General features: G+C 37.4%; 1 protein-coding gene across 1 annotated transcript in view; it reads right to left on the bottom strand.

Moving 5' to 3' along the window:
• Window positions 1-20671, bottom strand: part of LOC150091336 (mitogen-activated protein kinase kinase kinase 4-like) — a 350375-nt gene extending 329704 nt beyond the window's left edge. The window contains exons 1-2 of the mRNA XM_090390030.1: window positions 20514-20671; window positions 14518-15067 (exon numbers count right to left, since the gene is read on the bottom strand). Of these exons, the coding sequence (XP_090246156.1) occupies window positions 14518-15067; window positions 20514-20650 (687 nt within the window). The 5' untranslated portion in view covers window positions 20651-20671. The remainder of the gene's footprint in view (window positions 1-14517; window positions 15068-20513) is intronic.
• Window positions 20672-21175: the final 504 nt, after the last annotated feature.

Genomic DNA, 21175 nt, shown 5'->3' with positions numbered 1-21175 from the left:
GCCATTCCTCAATTTGAATTTATGTTCCCTCAGGTTCGTAATCTAAGGAAGAGAAAGAATCCCTTCAGAATTGAGCCTGCTCAACCCATTCAAGGCCTTATACACCTCAATCAGATCACCTAACAGGTGCCTAGTGTGCAGATGCTGCAAATTGCAGAATTTAAGCCTTTCTAGGTAAGACCACCCTTTCACTCCCCCTCACCAATCTTGTTGCCTTCCCTGAACTCACTCAAGCAACTCTATATCCTTCCTAAAATGAAGCCTTCAGATCTATGCGCAGTACTCAAAGCATGGCCTAACCACTGCCTTATACAAAGGGATAATCATCTTTTCCCTACTAGCAAAATTCCTCAATATCATTGACAATATCCCATGAACTGTTCTGGCAGCCTGTCTACATTATCCAGATTATTTCATATCTGACTGCACAATTACTCCCAGGTTGTTTTCTTTTTCTACCACCCTAAGTGCAGTACCACACAGTTGGTACATTTCTTACATTTCTCTGGAATTACTTCTACCCAAATGCAGTACTTTGCATTTGTCAATGTTAACCTTAAGTTGCCACTTCTTAGCCCATCTGCTCAACTTTTCTAGATCCTGTTGCAGTGGCACACTGCTATTATTGTAATTAACAACCCTGCTGACCCTTGTATCATCTGCAAACTTTGACATTAAGTCTGATATATCTTCATCAATATCATCGATAAATATACAAAACAACAGTGGGCCCAACATCAAATCATGGGGGACTCTACTAACAACATTAGTCCATGAAGAGCAGCATCCATTCATTACCACTCTCTGTCTTCTCACACTCAACCACTTTTTATCCATAGCAACTTACCCTGAATGCCATACTGCTCCAATTTGTACAGTAATCTTCCATGTACAATAGTATCAAAAGCTTTCCTGAAATCCAAGTATATGATATCAAAATTATTTTTTGCATCCAGTTCCTTTGTAATCACATCATAGTATGCAATCAAATTTGTCGGACAAGACTTTACCTTAACAAACCCCAGCTGTGTCTGAATTATTACTGCAGTCTTGTCTAGATGATCCTGCAATGCATCTTTAACTAGTGACTCCACTGTTACCCCAGAATATAAGTTAAACTAATTGGTCTATAATTGCTCGTGTCACCCTTAGATTCCCCTTTGTGAACTGGGGATACATTTGTACATCTCCAGTCTGTGGGAACTTCCTCTGAGTCCAAGGATGTTCTCATAATTATGGCTTGCTTACTTCCTTTGCTGTCTCCTTTAATATAACTGGATAGATCCCATCCACCCCTGGTGCCTTTCTTATGTTTATCTTCAACAATTTTTCCTCCATTTTGCTCTCAGTTATTACAAAATCACTAAGCACCTTGTTACAGTTTGATAAACTGCTGGAATTTTCTCCCTTAATAACTTCTCATGTGTGAATATAGATGCAAAATTCTCAATCAGATTGTCAGCTATCTGAGCAGGATCATCAACAGTCGAACCATCGATATCAAGTGGACCAATCTGATTCATCCCATTCCTTCTAAAGAAGTCCTTGTGGTTTTTCTTAGCATCCTTTGCCAAATATTTGCCGTGACAGTTCGGTCACGGCAAACATCGTGATGGAGGAGTTAGAGGGACGTGCGTTTACACACGCACCAGATCACATCGCCTTTTGGTGTCGCTATGTAGACGATGTGTTCGTAGGTATCCCTAGAGACTCAGGTCAGCGAATCCTAACCCACCTCAACTCACTATCGCCCTTGATAAAATTCACGATCGAGCTGGAGTCGAACAACACCATACCATACCTAGATACCCTCGTCCGGCTTGAAGACAACAGTTTATCGTAAACTTATGTGTCCTGGCCAATTTACCAACTTCCGGTCAGCACACGCATGGGGTCACCTCCTCACCACTGCCCGAACCTTGTTAACTCGCGCCTGGACACACTCTAGCTCCGCAGGTGAAAGACACACAGAGATCACCAGGGTCAAAGTGGACCATGCAAGGTGTGGCTATCCCATCGACATCCTTGACAGGTGTGACCTACAGGCACGCGACAACGTGACGACCAACAGCAACGCCAACAGTGGCGAGTCATCCACGAGGGCATTTATCCCATATTACCCCAATCTGTCACAACAGATCGGTAGAATCCTAAAATCACATGGGACAAAGGGCATCCAACTCCCAGGCAAGAAACTGTGTTCTCTCATTTCCAACGTGAAAACACCTGTCCCCACCCTTCTGCAGAGCGGTTTGGTCTATCGCATCTCTTTCCTGGACTGCACTAGCTGCTACTTTGGAGAGACTGGACGTCGGCTCGAGAAACATCTCTCAGAACATAAAAAGGGCGATCCGTTTGGCAGATGTGGAACACTCAGCTATCGCCGAGCATGTCTGGACAACCCACCATGACACTGACCCACACCGCGATGTCGTAGTTGTGGACAGGTCCCACCATTACCTAAGGCGCACCTGGTTGGAATCGTTAAACATAAAATGCTCAGATACCTCTTTGAACAGGAACAGTGGTTGTCAAGTTAACCCCATCACAGAAGCAATAATTCTGTCCATAGACAAATGCTGGCCACGTCACCACCATACGTCACAGCCACAAACTTCAACCTCAAACAATTAGCCACGCGCCACAAGCACCATCATGGCAGTGCACATCTCCATTCCAACTGCCATTTTAATATATTTTCTAACTGAAGAAGGCTGTCCACTCAGCTGAAAGCTCTTTATATTTATATATTAACCGTACTTGTATGTGTATTCTGAAATTAAAAAACTGCTCTGAGGAATTATAATTTTTCTTTCAATAATTGTCTAGATGATCCTGCAATGCATCTTTAACCAGTGACTCCATTATTTTACCAGGAACAGAAGTTAAACTAACTGGTCTGTAATTATTCGTGTCACCCTTTGATCCCCCTTTGTGAATTGGGGATACATTTGCACATCTCCAGTCCGTGGGAACCTCCCCTGAGTCCAAGGACGCTCTCATAATTATGGCTAAGGGTTTGCTTAGTTGCTTTGCCGCCTCCTTTAATATAACTGGATAGATCCCATCCACCCCAGGTGCTTTTCTTACGTTTAACTTCAACAATTTCTCTTCCACTTTGCTCTCAGTTATTACAAAATCATTAAGTATCCTGCTACAATTTGATAACCTTCTGTCATTTTCAAACCTTAATAATTCCTCACATGTGAATGTAGATGCAAAATACTTATTCAGTTTGCTTGCTATCTGAGCAGGATCATCAACAGTCGAACCGTCAATGTCAAGTGGACCAATCTGATTCATCCCCTTCCTTTTAGTTTATATAAGTAAAGAAATCCTTGCTGTTTTTCTTAGCATCTTTTGCCAAGGATTTCTCGTAATCTGCCTTCGCCTGCCGAACCTCCTTTGTGACCTGATTACAGACTAACTTATATCTGCCATAGGCTTCTGAGTCGCTTGATAATTTATATGCATCCCATGCATTTTTCTTCTCTGTTACGAGTCTCATTAGTTCATTTGACCTAAACCATTTAGGCCTAAACCTTGAACAATATTTCTTAATAGGTATGAACCTTTTAGTACCTTCCACGATTAATTCCTTGAATGCTTCCCACTTAGAATTTACTGTTGGTAACATCGTCAGTTGATCCCGCTGTACAGAATTTAAAAACTGTTGGAGACCACTGTACTCGCCTTTACGGAAGCAAAAATCCTTTCCTTTACCCCCGATGGTAATTAAATCTTTAAGTAAATCCCACGTCAGTACACTGTGATCACTGCCACCTAGTGGTTCTTTTATCTGCAAATTCCTAATACATGAATGATCACTGCTGATAACCAGATCAAGAGTATTACTTTCTCTGGTTACCTCTCGAACATGCTGCTGCAGAAAACAATCATCCAATAAATCCACAAAAGTCTGACTAGTGTGTGAGTGCCCAACCCACAAGTTCCAGTCAATATCTGGGAAGTTAAAATCCCCCATTATAAGACATTCCAATTTACTAGCCCACTCTATTTCTCTGTACAATTGTTCATTGTACTCATTCAAGTCATTAGGCCTATAACACACTCCTACTCTTATTTTTGCTTTTGCAGTGCTTATGTCACACCAAACTGACTCAACAGTGCACTGTTCATCTATATCAACAGGATGCACTTATTTTGATTTTATGTTTTTCTTAATTAACAGCATAACACCTCCTCCCTTCCTATCCTGTCTATCCTTTCTGTACACATTGTACTCCCCAGATTCCAGTTCGGCATTCCTTATATCTGTGTGACACCACGTCTCTGATATCCCAACAATATCCGCCTTTGATGTCTTGACCAACACTTCAAATTCATCATTATTTACTATACTTATAGCATTGGTATACATGCAAGTATACATGCACCTATTCTTATTTTTAGTTACTCTAACACATCCCATATACCCGCCTGTTTCACGATGACTCCCATCCGTCCCTGAAACCCCCAACACCCCTCGCTCCAGGTCGCTTCTTATTCTAATAGAAGTTGTGCAAGAATCACCTTCACCTCTGCCTGCGGCTATTGTTAAACTATTAGTCCTTGTATCCCCCCAAGCTATCAGTTTTCCGACCCACCTAACACTGCCTCGATAGCATCAGCAAATATTCTTGCACCCTTTCTATTTAAATGTATCCCATCCCTGTAGAAGCAGTCTCTCCTGTTAACAAGTACAGTCCAGGCTGAAAAAAAATTCTATCACTTGAGCCTTGCACAATCTTTCCAGGGCCGAATTGATCGACAAGGCTCTCATCATATACACCCTCCTATCGTGTCTGGGCAGAATTGCAGACACTTTCAAATTCAACCCTAATTCACGGCTTTTTTTCATCAGTGACCTGTACTTGTTAAGTAATTCTGCCGGTCTCCTACTCTTAATATCATTAGTGCCAACGTGCACAACTATATCACCTTTTGTGCCCCTAAAAGATGATATCTGATCTACAACGTCATCAACCTTTCCCCTGGCAGACATCTCTCTGTATTCATTCCAGCAGCTCTCTCTGTATTCATTGCCCTCTCTGTATTCATTCCAGCAGCTCTACATCCTTCTTGAAATGAGGCCTCCAGGCTTGTATACAGTACTCTAGGTGTGGCCGGACTATTGCCTTATACAAGGGAATAATCACCTCCTTATCCCTGCTAGAAAAATTCCTATATATCATTGACAAGACACCATCAGCTACACTTACAGCCTGTCTGCACTGCTCAGAGAACTTCATATCTGCCAGCACAAGCACCCCCAGGTCCCTTTCATTCTCTACCACTGTCAGTGTAGTACCACAGAGTTGATACGTTGCTCTGGGGTTGCTGTTTCCCATATGTAGTACTTTACATTTGTCAATGTTAAACTTCATTTGCCACCTCTCAGCCCATCTGCTCAACCTTTCCAGATCCTGTTGCAGCAGCATAGTGTCAGTTGTGTCCTTGACAACCCTGCCAACCTTCGTATCGTCTGCAAACTTGAACATTAAGCTTGATATACCATCATCAATATCATTTATAAATACAGAAAACAATAATGGACCCAATACTGAACCCTGAGGGACTCCACTAATAACATTAGTCCACGATGAGCAGTGTCCATTGATTACCACTCTCTGTCTTCTCCCCCTCAACCACCCCTTTATCAATAGCAGCAATTTGCCTCCAATGCCACACTGCTCCAATTTGTGCAGCAGTCTTCCAGGTGCAACAGTATCAAAAGCCTTTCTAAGATCCAAGTATATAATATCAAAGTTATTCCCTGCATCCAGTTCTTTTGTGACTGCATCATAGTATCCAATCAAATTGGTCAGGCAAAACTTCCCCTTAACAAAACCATGCTGTGTCCGAGCTATAACTGAAGTCTTGTCTAGATGATCCTGCAGTGCTTCTTTAATCAGTGCCTCCATTAATTTTCTGGGAACAGAAGTTAAACTCACAGGTCTATAATTAATTGTGTCAGCCTTTGATCCTCCTTTGTGAATTGGGGTCACATTTGCACGTCTCCAGTCCATGGGTACCTTCCCTGAGTCCAAGGAAGCTCTCATAATTATGGCTAAGGGTTTTCTTACTTCCTTTGCTGCCTCCTTTAATATAACTGGATAGATCCCATCCACCCCAGGTGCCTTTCTTTTGTTTATCTTCAACAATTTCTCCTCCACTTTACTCTCAGTTATTACAAGATTATCTAGCTTACTGCCAGAGTTGAATACACCTCTGGCATTCCCCTCGCTGAATAACTCCTCATGTTTGAATGTCGATGCAAAATATTCATTTAGTTTGTTAGCTACCTGAGCAGGATCATCAATAGTTGACCCATCGATATCGTGCACCAATCTGATTCATCCCCTTCCTTCTAGAGTTTACATAAGTAAAGAACTCTTTGCTGTTTTTCTTTGCATCCCTTGCCAAAGATTTCTCGTAATCTGCCTTCTCCTGCTTAACCTCCTTTGTAACTTGGTTACAGATCAACTTGCATCTATCATAGGCTTCTGTGTCACGTGTTAATTTGCATGTATCCCATGCATTTTTCTTCTCTTCCATATGTCTCATTAGTTCACCTGACATCCATTTAGGTCTAAACCTTGAACAACATTTCTTAGTTGGTATGTAAAGCCTAGTAGCTTCCAAGATAAGTTCTTTGAATGCTTCCCATTTTGAATTTGCTATTGGTAACATCATCAGTTGGTCCCACTGTATAGAATTTAAATACTGTCTCAGTCCATCGTAGTCATCTTTACGAAAGCAATAACCCTTCCCTTTACCCCTAATGGTAGTTACCTCTTTGAGTAAATCCCACTTCAGCACACTCTTATCACTGCCACCTAGTGGTTCATTTATCTGCAGACTCTTAATGCATGAAGAATCACTACCGATAATCAAATCAAGAGTATTACTCCCTCTAGTTGCCTCCCGAACATGCTGATGTAGAAAACAATCATCCAATAAATCCAAGAAAGCCTTGCTAGTGTGTGAGTGACCAGTCCCCAAATTCCAGTCAATATCTGGGAAATTAAAATCCCCCATTATAAGGCTCTCTGATTTACTGGCCCACTCTATTTCCCTGTACAATTTCTTATTATACTCATCAGAGTCATTAGGCCTACAGCTCACTCCTACTCTCAATTTTGATCTCCCAATGCTTATGCCACACCAAACTGACTTGTCACTGCACTGTCCAGCGATGTCAACTGGCTTCACTTCCTTGGATTTTATGTATTTCTTAACTAATAGCATAACCCCTTCACCCTTCTTATCCTGTCTATCCTTTCTGTAGACATTGTACTCCCCAAATTCTAGTTCTGCATTCCTTATATCAGTGTGACACCACGTGTCTGAAATCCCAACAATATCTGCCTTTGATGTTTTGAGCAATACCTCAAATTCATCAAATTTATTTACTAAACTCCTAGCATTGGTGTACACGCAAGTATACATGCACCTGTTCTTTTTCATAGCTACCCTAACACAACCCATGTGTTTACTTGTACCCCAATGATTCCCAGCAGTCTCTGAAATATCCTGTATCTTATTTTCCAGGCTGCTGCTCATTCCAATAGAAGCAGTGCAAGAATCACTTTCACCTCTGCCAGTGGCTACTGTTAATCTATTAGTCCTTGTATTCCCCCAATCTAGCAGTTTTCCGACCCACTTAACACTGCCTCTCTAGCATCAGCAAACATTCTTGCACCCTTTTTATTTAAGTGTATCCCATCCCTGTAGAAACAGTCTCTCCTGTTAACAAGTACAGACCAAGCTGAAAAAAATTCTACCCCTTGAGCCTTGCACAATCTTTCCAGGGCCGAACTGATCGACAGGGCTCTCAGCATATACTCCCTCCTATCATGTCTGGGCAGAATTGCAGACACTTTCAAATTCAACCCTAATTCACGGCTTTTTTTCTACAGCAACATGTTTGACAAGCAACTGGAGGGAGTAATACTCTTGATCTGATTATCAGCAGTGATTATTCATGCATTAAGAATTTGCAGATAAAGGAACCACTAGATACCAATATACTGATGTGAGATTTACTTAAAGATAAATTACCATCAAGGGTAAATGGGATGGTTTTTGTTTTCATAAAGGTGACTACAGTGGTCTCAGACAGTTTTAAATTTTATACAGCAGGATCATGATGTTAAAAACAATGAATTCTAAATGGGAAACCTTCAAGGAATTCATCTTGGAAGCTACTAGGTTTTTCATACAAACTAAGAAATACTGTTCAAGATTTAGACCTAAATGGATGTCAGATGAACTAATGAGGCTCGTGGCAGAGAAGATAAATGCATATACATTATCAGGTGACAGAAGCCTATGGTAGATGTAAACTAGTCTGTAATCAAGTCACAAAAAAGGTTAGGCAAGCGAAGGCTGATTATGAGAAATCCTTCGCAAAGGATGCAAAGAAAAACAACAAAGCCTTCTTTATTAATATAAACTCTAAAAGGAAGGGAATGAATAGATTGGTCCACTTGATGATGGCAATTCGACTGTTAATGATCCTGCTCAGATAGCTGACAAACTGAATGAGTATTTTGCATCTACATTCACACATGAGGGAATTCTGTAAGGAAAGGGAGCCAGAAGTTTACTAAACTCTTACAGGGAACTAAATGATTTTGTAATAATGGAGAGCAAGGTGGAGGAGAAATTGTTGAAGTTAAACATAAAAAAGGCACGTGGGGCAGTTGAAATCTATCCAGTTATATTAAAGAAGGCAGCAAAGGAAGTAAGCAAACCCTTAGCCATAATTATGAAAGCATCCTTGGACATATGGGATGCCCCATGCAAATGGAGGTGTCCAATTCACAAAGGGGATCAAAGGTTGATGTGGATAATTATAGACCTGTTAGTCTAACTTCAGTTCCAGGGAAAATAATGGAGTCATTGGTTAAGGAAATGATGCAGGATCATCTAGACAAGTCTGCAGTTATAGTTCAGAAACAGCATGGGTTTGTTAAGGGGAAGACTTGTCTGGCCAATTTAATTGGATACTACAATGTGCGCCGACAGGGCTAGTCGGGTGGGTAAAGTGCCTGCCTGGCAACCCAAAAATCGTGGGTTCGAATCCTGCCTCGGGCTTGGATCAGAGTAAATGCAAAAATTTTGGAGGTGCATTATGGCCTCAGAAGCTGATGCGCCAACAACTAACAAAAAAACAACAAAAAAAAAAAACACTACGATGTGGTTACAAAGGAACTGGATGTAAAAAATAATTTTGATATCATATACTTGGAAGTCAGAAAAGCTTTTGACACTGTTGCACATGGAAGACTGCTGTACAAATTGGAGCATTATGGCATTATGGCATTAAGTGCAAGTTGCTGCAACAGATAAAGGGATAGTTGAGTGGGTGACAGCAGAGAGTGGTAATAAATGGAAACTGCTCCGTGTGTGCTAATGTTATTAGTGGAGTCCCACAGAATTCGGTGCTGGGCCCATTGTTGTTTTGAGTATTTAACAATGATGTCGATGAAGGTATATCAGATTTGATGTCCAAGTTTGCAGATGATACAAAGGTTGGCAGGGTTGTCAATGACAGTATGATATTTCTAGATCCTGTTGCTACTGCAATAGAATCTAGAAAAGTTAAGCAGATGGGCTGAGAAGTGGTAACTGAAGTTTAACGTTGACAAATGCAAAGTACTGCATATGTGTAGCAATAACCCAAGAGAAATGTACCAACCGTGTGGTACTACACTCACGTGTTACTGAGGGAGGTGGAGAATGAAAAAGACCTGGGGTTAATTCTGCAGTCAAATATGAAGTTCTCTGAGCAGTGCAGATGGGCTGCAAGAGCAGGTCATTTTGCTAATAGAGACAAGGAGGTGATTATCCCTTTCTATAAGGCAATGGTCAGGCCACACCTTGAGTACTGCAAACGGGTCTGGAGGCCTCATTTTAAGAAGGTTGTAGCATTGCTAGAACGACTACAGAGAAGGGCAATAAGATTACTGAGGAGTACAAAGGGGTGCTCTTACCAAGAGAGACTTAAGTTCTCAAGTTGCTGCATCGGGAGACTAGGCAACTGCAATGTGATTTCTGATTGAAGTTTATCAGGCTTTGAATGGTTTGAGCAGACTCAATGCTGATGGGATGCATCTGCTTGCTTAGATTAAGAATCTGAGGGGCCACAGATATGAATTGAGGAAAGACAGTTATAGAATAGATGTACAGAAGTTTGCCTTTATCCTCTGGGTAGTTGATTGCTGGAACAGACTTCCATTTGTTTTTGTAGAAGTTGGTAGCTTAAATAAATTTAAGGCTGAACTAGACAAACATTTGGAGTGACCGGATTTTTTTTTTTTTTTGACTGATGCTATATTAGCTTGCCATCTTGCATCATATGTCTCAACTAATGCTAACCTTCAAGTTCCAGTCAATATCTGAGAAGTCTCCTATTATAACACAATCTGATTTACTGGCCCACTCTATTTCCCAGTACAGTTGTTTGTTGTACTCATCAGAATAATTAAGCCTATAACATACGACACTCTCATTTACTCTCATTTTTGCTTTCCCAGTGCTTACATCACACCAAACTGACTCAAGATTGCACTGACCATCTATGTCAACTGGATGAACTTCCTTAGATTTTGTGTTTGTCTTAACTAATAGCCTATCCCTCCTCCCTTTGTATCCTGTCTATCCTTTCTGTACACATTATACTCCCAAAATTCCAAATCTGTACTGCTTATATCAGCGTGACACCATGTCTCTGATATCCCAACAATATCTGTCTTTGATGTCTTGACCAGCACTTCAAATTCATCAAATTTATTGACTATACTTCTAGCATTAGTGTACACGCAAGTATACATGCAAGTGTTCTTATTCTTAGTTACGCTAACACAGACAATGTATTTATTTGTTCTGTGATGACTCCCACCAATCCCTGAAAACCCCAGCACCTGGCCCTCCAATCTGATAGAAGCAGTGAAGAATCACTTGCACCTCTGCCTGTGGCTACTGTTATTCTTTTAGTCTGTGAATCCCACCAAGCTAGCAGTTTTCCAACCCACCTAACACTGCCTCGATAGCATCAGCAAATATTCTTGCACACCCTTCTATTTAAGTGTATCTCATCCCTATAGAAGCAGTCTCTCCTGTTAACAAACACAAAGCATGCTGAGAAAAATTCTACCCCACTAGCCTTACACAATCTCTCCAGGTCCAAACTGATTGACAAGGCTCTCATCATATACTCCCTCCTATCACGTCTGGGCAGAATTGCAGACACTTTCAAATTTAACCCTAACTCACGACTTTTTTTCAACAATGACCTATACTTGTTAAGTAAGTCTACAGATCTCCTACTCTTAATGTCATTAGTGCCGACGTGTACAAAAATATTACCCTTTGTGCCCTTAACAGATGATATCTGCTCATCAACGTCATCAACTTTTATCCCTGGCAGACATATCCTGGTCCTATTCCACCAATCCTTTTTACACAATACAGTAAACCCCCGCTATTCGCGGTATCTGTATTCGCGATCGCTGATTTAATATAAAATGAAATCTAAAAAAATGTGAATTTTAAAAGGCCGTGAATATTTTCCGCCATAAAAAAACATGGACGTGGCTAAAATTATCTTTCTCTGTCAAAACAGCGCTCAGTGGGTGGAGGGAGAGGGATGACAAAATCGCGAGCGTGGATGTTTCTCGCTAATCCTTGTTCAGTATGTGTAATGTGCTTGTCATGGAATGTTTCGTCGTTTGCTTTTAATTTATACACTTATAAATTGAATAAATTTATCAATTTATAAATTGATATGCTTACAAAAGTGATAAATCTACCATTTTGCCATTTAAAACAAATTTTTTCGAGTGTGTTAACAGAAGAAAGTGACTTTATTGTGGACAAGTTTTTTCTAACCCGTACAAAAATATGGCTACGAATAACAAGAGAAATGTGAAAATATCAAAGAAGGTGATGACATTAGCGAATAAAATTGAGTTATTAGACAAAATTTCTAATGGCGAAAGTGTCTCCTCAGTGGCAAAACATTATAAAATCAATGAGTCAACAGTACGATCGATCAAAAAATCGGAAGAAAAAATCCGCCATGGTGTCCGTGAAAACGCGCTAATTGCTTAAAAAATTTGCTCTGTAACTCGTGATGTTAAATTAGGAAAAATGGAAAAAGCTTTAAATCTGTGGATAGAAGACCGAACTCAAAATAAAATTCCGTTAAGTTCACTCATCATTTGTGAAAAAGCAAAACTCCTTTATCAACACTTTAGCGAAACTGGTGATAGCACTGGCGGGATAAGTTTTTTTGCTAGCAAAGGCGCTGGTTTGAAAGATTTGTTTGAAATTTCTAATAAATATTACATTTAATATTAAATTGTTTCTTATTTTCATTTCGATGTCATATGCTTGCATTTCACTATGTACTGTCTATGTACATAGTCATATTATGAAGGTACATATAATACACACAGACAAAATTTTAGACTAGTTTTTTTTTATATATATTTCATACTTTGGAATGGAACCCCTTTATTACTATGGGAGCCATAACTCAGTATTCGCGACATTTCTCAGGAACGTAATCCCCGCGAATAGCGGGGGTTTACTGTATATTACCTGTCTCCCTTACAATGGAGTTACCGACAATATCTCCTGAGGGACCAGTGCATTCTACCTTGGAGATTGCCACTGTGCACTCTGATGCACAAGAGGGAGCTCTGGCATTGAGTTGGGCAGCTGAAAGCTTGATGGGTCCCCACTTTAATACCTTTGAGGGCATCTACCCGACTCTTCAAACTCTCATAGGTGCACATCAGAATTCTGAGTTGGCACCTAATTTCTTGAAACTCAACTGCACCAAGCGCACACATAAAGCAATCCTCCTTGGCTAGATCATGTCCTGTTCCAGAATGATCCGTAAACATTTCACAAGCCGCACAGTTTTTGAGGCTGTGATGCATAGGAGAAATGCCCCCCCCCCCTTTGGTTCTCCCCCAAGCCACAGCACTCCTGCTACTTTGTGTTCATTGCTTTGCTGCTCTAGTCTGGGGCATGATATTGGATTGAATACAACAAAAATTAATAAGATTAATCAATTTAATTAATCAATCTAGTAGATTGATTAATTAAATTGATCAATTATCTACACTATCTAGTAGATTCTAAATGCAGTGATACGTACTACGTTATCTAGTTTTATATTAGCTACCTATTTACCACAATTAAAACTTTGAATTCCATACCACTCACTCTATACTATAACAATGGCAGCAAGGTTCGAACGAAACAATGGTTTTATATATATTAAGTAGTAATCTACAAAACCTCTATCTAAATTAAAAATAAAAATAGCAAGTGAACTAGTTCTATTAAGCTACTTATAAAGTACAATATAATATGACACACAAGTAAATAAAATTGCAAAAAAAAACTATATTTCTTGGAGCTCGAATTTCATTGTATCCAATTGCAATTTCACTCAGCACCTTCTCAATATGCTAAATACAAAATAACATATTCATACTACATCAGTTTTTATTTTGAAAATAATTTTTTAAGAAAGTGGACTTTTGTGATGCCTAACACCTCGATTTTAAAAGCGAATAGCATGGAAATAAATATTTCTCATTTAATTTTTTTATAATCTTTAGAACAATACAATCTTTCAGAATACCTAATATCTTAAATATCTTATTCATATCTACAGCAGTTATTGTTAATTAAATTTTCAAATATACAACTCTTAAACCAATTATGACACAGCAGCATAGGAAGAGTCCACAAAAAAAAAAAAAAAAAGGTAAAGATACCGTTCTTATTGAAAACAAAATTTCAAATCATTGCTGCAATAGTTATTTCTTAGGAATAAATCATACCATTTTATTTTTTAATAAAATTAATCTGGCATTCTCTCAGTAGGAACAATGGATCCATAGCCCTAACCAAAAACTTCATATGAAACAGAATAAACCATAATTAAAAGGTTTTGATTCCAATATCACAACCTATGAAAACCTAATAAACTCAAAGAATCTACAGGTAAGTGTTAATTTATTAAAATGCAGGTACTGAGTAATATGCTGAAAACAACAACTGTTCCAAGTGTTTTCTACTGTATAAACTTTTTCCCATTTTTCAATCTTTCCTAATTAGGCCTGATGACATAATTCATCTTGGAATCCAGAATCATCACCATTAAGTAGGTATACTCGGTTAGAGTTTAACTTACTGTAATTTACAATAAGTAAATTAAAGTGAATTAGTGTCTGTACACAATAAAATTCACTTGATAACAATTCACAAGGTTTTATTATTGTTATTCATATTTTGCATTAATTAATTCAAAGTTTGCTAGTTTTGTAAAAAATAAAGTTCTGAAATTTATGAGATTATCATAATATTTCTTTGAAGCTATTTATTTGACTTCATTATAAAATTCAATAAATGGAAAAGCAAAATAAAAGAATAAGGAATTTCACATATCAGTATAAATATTCAGAATCTACACAATATAAGACATACCTCAGTGCAATTTTTCTCTGGTTCAATTGAAAGTGAAGTCAGTGTTTCCATATTGAGCTTTGGGTTATAATGTGATTCATTCACTTTGTTTTCCTGAGTTATCATCTGCTTTTCTGCATTTGAACCAAATGTCAAAACAGAAACATTATCTAATAATTTCTTTTCAATACCAGCTGCAGACCATGAGAGAGGAGTGATATGTGAAAGTGGTGAAGTTGGAGAAATAAGATTAGGAGAAACTGATATCCCAGAACTCTGATTATTAGTTGATCTTGTCTGAGAATTAGAAAGCTGCCTCTTTCCCTGAGCTTGCTGGCAGCTAAGTTGCAATGTAGCTGCCTTAATGGTTTTTCCAGCACCTTCTTTTTCTTTAAGTTTCTTTGTAGCCCAGTCAAGCTGCAATGTATCATGCCCATGATCAACATATTTACTAACAAAACGTTGTGCTGTAGGACCTCTCTTGTCACCAGCCAAGGAATGAAGAGGTGAGTCCTCTGTATCATCATGGCCAATTTTTTTACCTGGAGTAATGCATTTTTGTTTAGGATTTCTATGAAATAAAGAAAACAAGATTAATAAATTATGATGGCTTCTTTGAATCTATAATAATATATATTATAATTTATTTACTGTCACATACTGGTTACATAACATCAGAGACACAAGAATTTCTGAAATTTTTGCTAATAATAAATAAACTAATAATAAAACTGAAAATAAAACTAATTAGCAATTAAAAAAATTGACCCATCACAGTATATTCAAATATAAATACCAAGTATACCTAATATACTGTTAAAACAGTAAACATAACATACTGTTTTACTTAAAATGTTTTAGCCCCCACCCTAATTAACTGTTCATGTCTCCAGGGACACAACTCACTTTTCAAAAACTGCTCAACAGGATTAAGAAGTGGTACCTACTCTGCAGGACATGGGTCACTTTTGGCATGAAAAGCTGTTCTTGTTAAAAAAAAAAAAAAAAAAATGTACTTTATATTTTTCGTAGTCTATTTTTCAGGAAATCATTTAAAAAACAATTTTAAAATTGTCAGAACTAATAGTAACCTGAAAGATATCTTCTGAAATTTCTATTTACCTAAAAAATAAAACAAAAACAGTTCATTTATACAGTTTGCTGATATACATACAGCCATGAATATATTGTGTTATATACTTTATATTTTGCAATTAAAGATAATACCACAAATTGAGTCTGGCCACCACTGTTATCTAGCATGATCAAACAGGCAGACACCTGTAACACAAGCTGAGAAAGAATGGGCACTATTTGATATCTTTAATATTTGGCATTGCAGACAGTAGAGCAGTATCCATTGATTACCACTCTGTCTTCTCCCACTCAACCATCCCTTTATCCATAGCAGTCTTCCATGTGCATAATTAATACTCTATACTGGAAACCTTCGTTATTACACTTGAAGAAGACAAAAGTGTTAATTCAAATGATTTAAATTCAAAATATGGGTGCTATTCTGAACATTCAGTCTGTTCTACATATTGGCTATATTAAGTTAAATGAAAATGTAACTACTTTAAAAAATATATATATCCAATGCATTCTAAATATAAAAAGTACCACAAAATTCTTTGAAGAGTATTTTAAATATATAAATGAAAATTTAAATTAAATTCACAAAATATACATTTTTTTAAGAAGGTACTTAAAAATTATTAATTAAAATGTCATAGTCGGTGGTAATTTTATAAAAATGCATATTACATAACTGAGCCAGAAGTTATAACATACAATTTTTAAAAAAAAATGAACTTAAAAAATATATTTGGAGAGGTTTTTTTATTTATTTATTTGTTGTAGGAGGAAAAAGTTTTATATGTATAATGTCTGAAATTATTGTAGTAAAACTTTAACATAAACATTCAGAATGTGACAATCATCTGAACAGAATAATCAAAACATTTTAACTCTCCATTAACCTCAAAACATGCAACCTATTTATTCTATAAAGCAGCAAGTGTTGTTAATTTCCCCAGAAGCAGAAGACCAAGTTCAGTTCAAGCAGAAAATAAGCTACATGTGTTAAGCAAACTCTAGCTCAAATTCCAAAAATCTACAAGAAGGGTTTCAAAGTGAGCTAAAAATACCTCAAACTTCAAAAATCAATGAACCTCAAACTTCAGTAAGAATTTTAAATTCAGGTTACAAGGCTTACATTCCAAAATTGCATCATGCACTTAATGATAATTATCCAGACAGGAGAGTTTGATTTAAAGCAGGGATTCTCAACAGGGGTAAGTTCCGAAGTTCTCGCAATACACTGTAATGTGCACCGATATCATCTGGTTGCAAAAAATATTAGTCCAGTTTTTTATTAATCTCTCAGTATAGTTATTAAAACCATCAATAAAATAAAGTCACATAGCAAATATGATTGCCTTTTCAGAAATTTTTGTGTTGATAATGAAGAACAGTATGTGAGGCTTCTTTTACATACAGAAGTCAGATGGCTTTCTAAAGTAAACTGTAAAACAAGATTTGTAAACCTTTTTGATATGATTAGTTTTTCAGAAAGCAAAGGAGACACAGATGTAGCAAAGGAGATCAGCAAACAAAAAAACAACTTATACTATATGACTTGGATTTTTTGAAAACTTAACGAAGTATAACTTCAACTTCAAGGGAAATTAATTACAGTGATAGACTGCAAACACATTAAAAGCCTTCACTGAAAAAACTAAATATTTGAAAGCAATTTAATGAGAAAATAATTTCATGGTATGCAAGAGTTAGCTGAAATCAATGAATCTCTCATCAAGAATGATCTTAAGAATTATACAGATCATTTGTAGATTTTCAGATTTATTTTCTTTTGATGTGAAGCCATGGATGTTAGATACAATTGGATGTGATTTTAGGTTTGCTAGTGAAGAAATTCAAGGACTCACTGAATTAAAATATAACGAAGAATGTAAATATAAATTCGAAAAAGGTGGCATGGTTGAGTTGTGGGGATCAAAAACAACTAAACTTCTTAATCCAACGTCTTATATGGTTGAAAGTGGTTTTAGTTCAGTATACAAATATTAAAAAAGTGATATTTCTTTCCTTTGTTAAAAAATATTAACAAAGGAAAGAAACATCACTAACATCATATCGAACATTGAACTTTTAGCTAAGAAGCATCAGGCTCAGGGATCCCATTTAAAAAAAAAGAGTAAGTATAAAGTATTTTCTTGTTTAAAATTTCATGAGGGGAAATTAGGAAACAAAAGTTGTCTAAAAAAGCCCTTTTGGGGGAGATAATTAAAAAAAAAGGTTGAGAAACACTAATTTAAAGAAAGTTTTCTGCAGTTGTGCAAAAATAATGAATATTTGAACAAAGAAATTATGATTTGATGAAGTAGTTTTTAAGATGAATGGATATGTTCACCAATACAGTTGTGTTTTCTGGGCCACTGATAACCATAATATTCAAACTAGAAAGGAAGTAAATGATCCATATGTTGTTTAAAAGAATTTGCACTGAATGAATTGCTGGACCATATATTTTCAATGGAAATATTAAATCATACTATTTAACAATGTTAAAAGATTTCTGCTTATTCTAAAAATGAATGAAAACCACTTTTTCATGCAGAATAGTGCTTCTATTCCCTAGAAATAAGAAAATTCCTAAACTAAAAATTATCAAGCAAGTGAGCCAGGCATCATGATCCTATCGAGGTGGTACAAATCTGAATACTCCGCCGCCCCTCAAGTACCAAAAAAAGAGGACCAGGTAGAGAACCTACAAAACAGTGATTAGTATTCACCAAAACCGATCATTTGTTACATTTGAAAGTTAGCAAAAATGTGCTAAAAAGATTGCTTTCATGCACAAAGGCTAAAGAACACCTTTTTTGAAGTTTAACATACTCAACAGAAAGATCTGAAAATATTTAATACCAAACTTAATTTTCATGCCAAATTCTGATCCATTCATCGTATGATTCAGTCAGTTGAGATGGGCTGCAAAGCAACATCTGCTTAATGTCAGAGATAAAGAGCTGTCACTTGTAGCCGAGTGGTCAGGAGCGAGAGTGCAGTAGTACACGCTCTTTGAGTAGACCGGTGTTCAAGCCCCTGACTGCTGAATACGGTCGATCTGCCAACCCATACTGGACCAGCGTGGCAGATTATGGTCCATTTCCCTCAGCATGAATTGTTGAGGAGGCTTCCATCCTGCAGTAGGTTGATAATGGCTGCACTTTACCTTTTTTTTTTTTTACCACTTAAATATATTTAGAGTTATTCATCCAACAGTTATGTGCTTCAAACATTTTGGCTTCCACTGCAACCCTATGGTCTCTTTTCTGGAGATCAGCATTGGCTTCTGAAACAGCTGAGCACCAGTTGCCACCTTAAGTCAGAACCAAAGAGTTGGCAAAGAACCTGTGGTATAGAAGGCTACACACCAAAGTCTGTGCACCACAGTAAAGATGTCTCATTCACAAATCATTATGGAGATAATATGATTGCTACAGATCATAAGTGGGATGGAAAAAAATAGTGAACCACAGTGAAGATGACAAGCACCTGGGAATTATGCCATGGGTGGATCTCTCTTCACACCCTTAGGGACTTACCATCCTATAGGTCACACCTGAATCACCTTCATACTGAAGATTCCTGCTTCCTGACAAATTGATGAAGATTCCTGATCAAATGCTTCAGGCAGCACAAGGCCAAGCTAGATGCAGATCAGAAACACTTTGAGGAGGATAGCAAATATAGGTAGGCTATCCTTCCATAAATGACATGATTTTTTCCATAACTGTTTACCATGTCCAAACCATTCTTAGAGATGAGTAAGCAAATTAGTGTTCCAATCAGTGCTTCATCCGCAAGTTAGGAATCTGCCTTGTCAGAATTGACTCAGCAATCAGTGAAGTATTTTTTTAAATCTGCTTACAGGCAAAAGTTTTTCACTCTCTTGTTTACTATAATCGTATTACAGATTGTAATACGATTCATAGGTGGTGTTCTCATAGGTGTTTAATAGATATCCATGTATTATTTTGGTAATGAGGTATCCATCATAATTGTTAATATAATTTTCTTTATATAACTTGTAGAACCCTAGCTGCACAGCAGTAATGGTTTTTTGTCTATTATAATAACTATATAATAAAGATTCAAACATACCTTTCCACACAGCCATAAATTTTTTTGGGTTTGTTAATCAACAAAAGCTTAGTTTCTATTATGTTTCTGCACTGTTCAGAAGAACTTAAAAATCATATCTTGACCTATTGGGTCAGAATAGGCTTTTTTAAGTTAAAAAAAAGTGTGCATGTAGCAGAATGAATAGCATAAGGCTAACAAGTAAGTCAAGTAACAACAGTTTAAAAGAAATTGGCAAATTCTGATTCCATCACAATATAACCTCAATTTAAAAATCAAGAAGCGAATTTCTTTCTCTAATATTAAAAGTGACACTCATCAAACAATGCATAGTGGCTTTACTCATTTTAAGCGGCGAAACTACCAAATGCAAGGTGCACAATCAGGGGTGGGAAAGTGGAACCTTCAGCAACCATACCAACGGCTGGTTGGCATGTATGGTTATAAGAAATCATGTGACAAAGTTCGGAAATCAGGCAGGGGAGAATTTATATTTTTGCTCATGCTCGTCTTCCTCACCGAATGGCAACTTTATAAACTGTTCTGGATAGTGGGGCATTTTTTTTTTTTTTTTTTTTTTCAGCGTACACTTCTATGTCTTTACATCGCGAAAGGGAAGAACTGCCGTACTAAACCACCCGTTTCCTATATCGACATTTGGTCAACTTTTTTTTTTTCCCCTAACATGCCCTACAAATGACAATTTTCAACATGTTTTTATATTATTGCTGCATAACTCTCCGAATTTTTATTCAAAATTAAAATATTAATTTCACAGCTGAATGCAACTCAAACTAAATACGTGAAATACTTCATTACTCTTTAACGAACTAAGAAAAAAACAGCACCTCTTCGTTTCTTCTTCACTGTCACTGTCAGATCCCGTCCCATCTTCTTCAGAACTACTACCGCTAGAATCAATAAGAAAAAACTGTGCACTGTCGTCATTTTCACCAGTTCGAACACAATCGTTTGTTATATCCATTGCAATGCCAGCAGCGGGTAATCAGATTACCCGCACTTTGAATTTCGGGTCACCTGACGAGTTGCCAGCTCCTAACTTTGATCTGCCGCTCAGTTGTCAACACAGACACGTTCAACAAGTTGCCGGCAGTCAGAACAACGGGGAGAATGGGGGGAAAGGAACATGTGCTAAAACGCCCTCTAACGATTATTATATTTAAGCTCTATGAAATTCTACTAAATTTAAGCGCTATGAAATTCTACTAAACATCAAGTGGCTTAGCATCTAGGAAACGACGACACATTTCGTAGCGAAAATTACATAATTCTTCTAAAACTCCAGCACGAATTTAGATAAAATTTCATTCTAATTGGCATTAAACTCGATAGTTCAACTTGTCTACAATTTACCTGTTTATGATAAAAATACCATAACCCCGGGGGCTCACATCTGGTGAGCATGGGCTTAGCACACCCAGGATCCTGAGCTGGATATCATCATTCTTTTCTTTCTTGGTGATATCTCTCTCTCTCTCAGGGTAACTCA

The sequence above is a fragment of the Mastigoproctus giganteus genome, chromosome 1, assembly GCF_048544385.1.
Source record: "Mastigoproctus giganteus isolate SK-2022 chromosome 1, ASM4854438v1, whole genome shotgun sequence".
NCBI lineage: Eukaryota > Metazoa > Arthropoda > Arachnida > Uropygi > Thelyphonidae > Mastigoproctus > Mastigoproctus giganteus.
The sequence above is the reverse complement of the archived record's forward strand: the minus strand, read 5'-3'. Positions and strand labels throughout refer to the sequence as shown.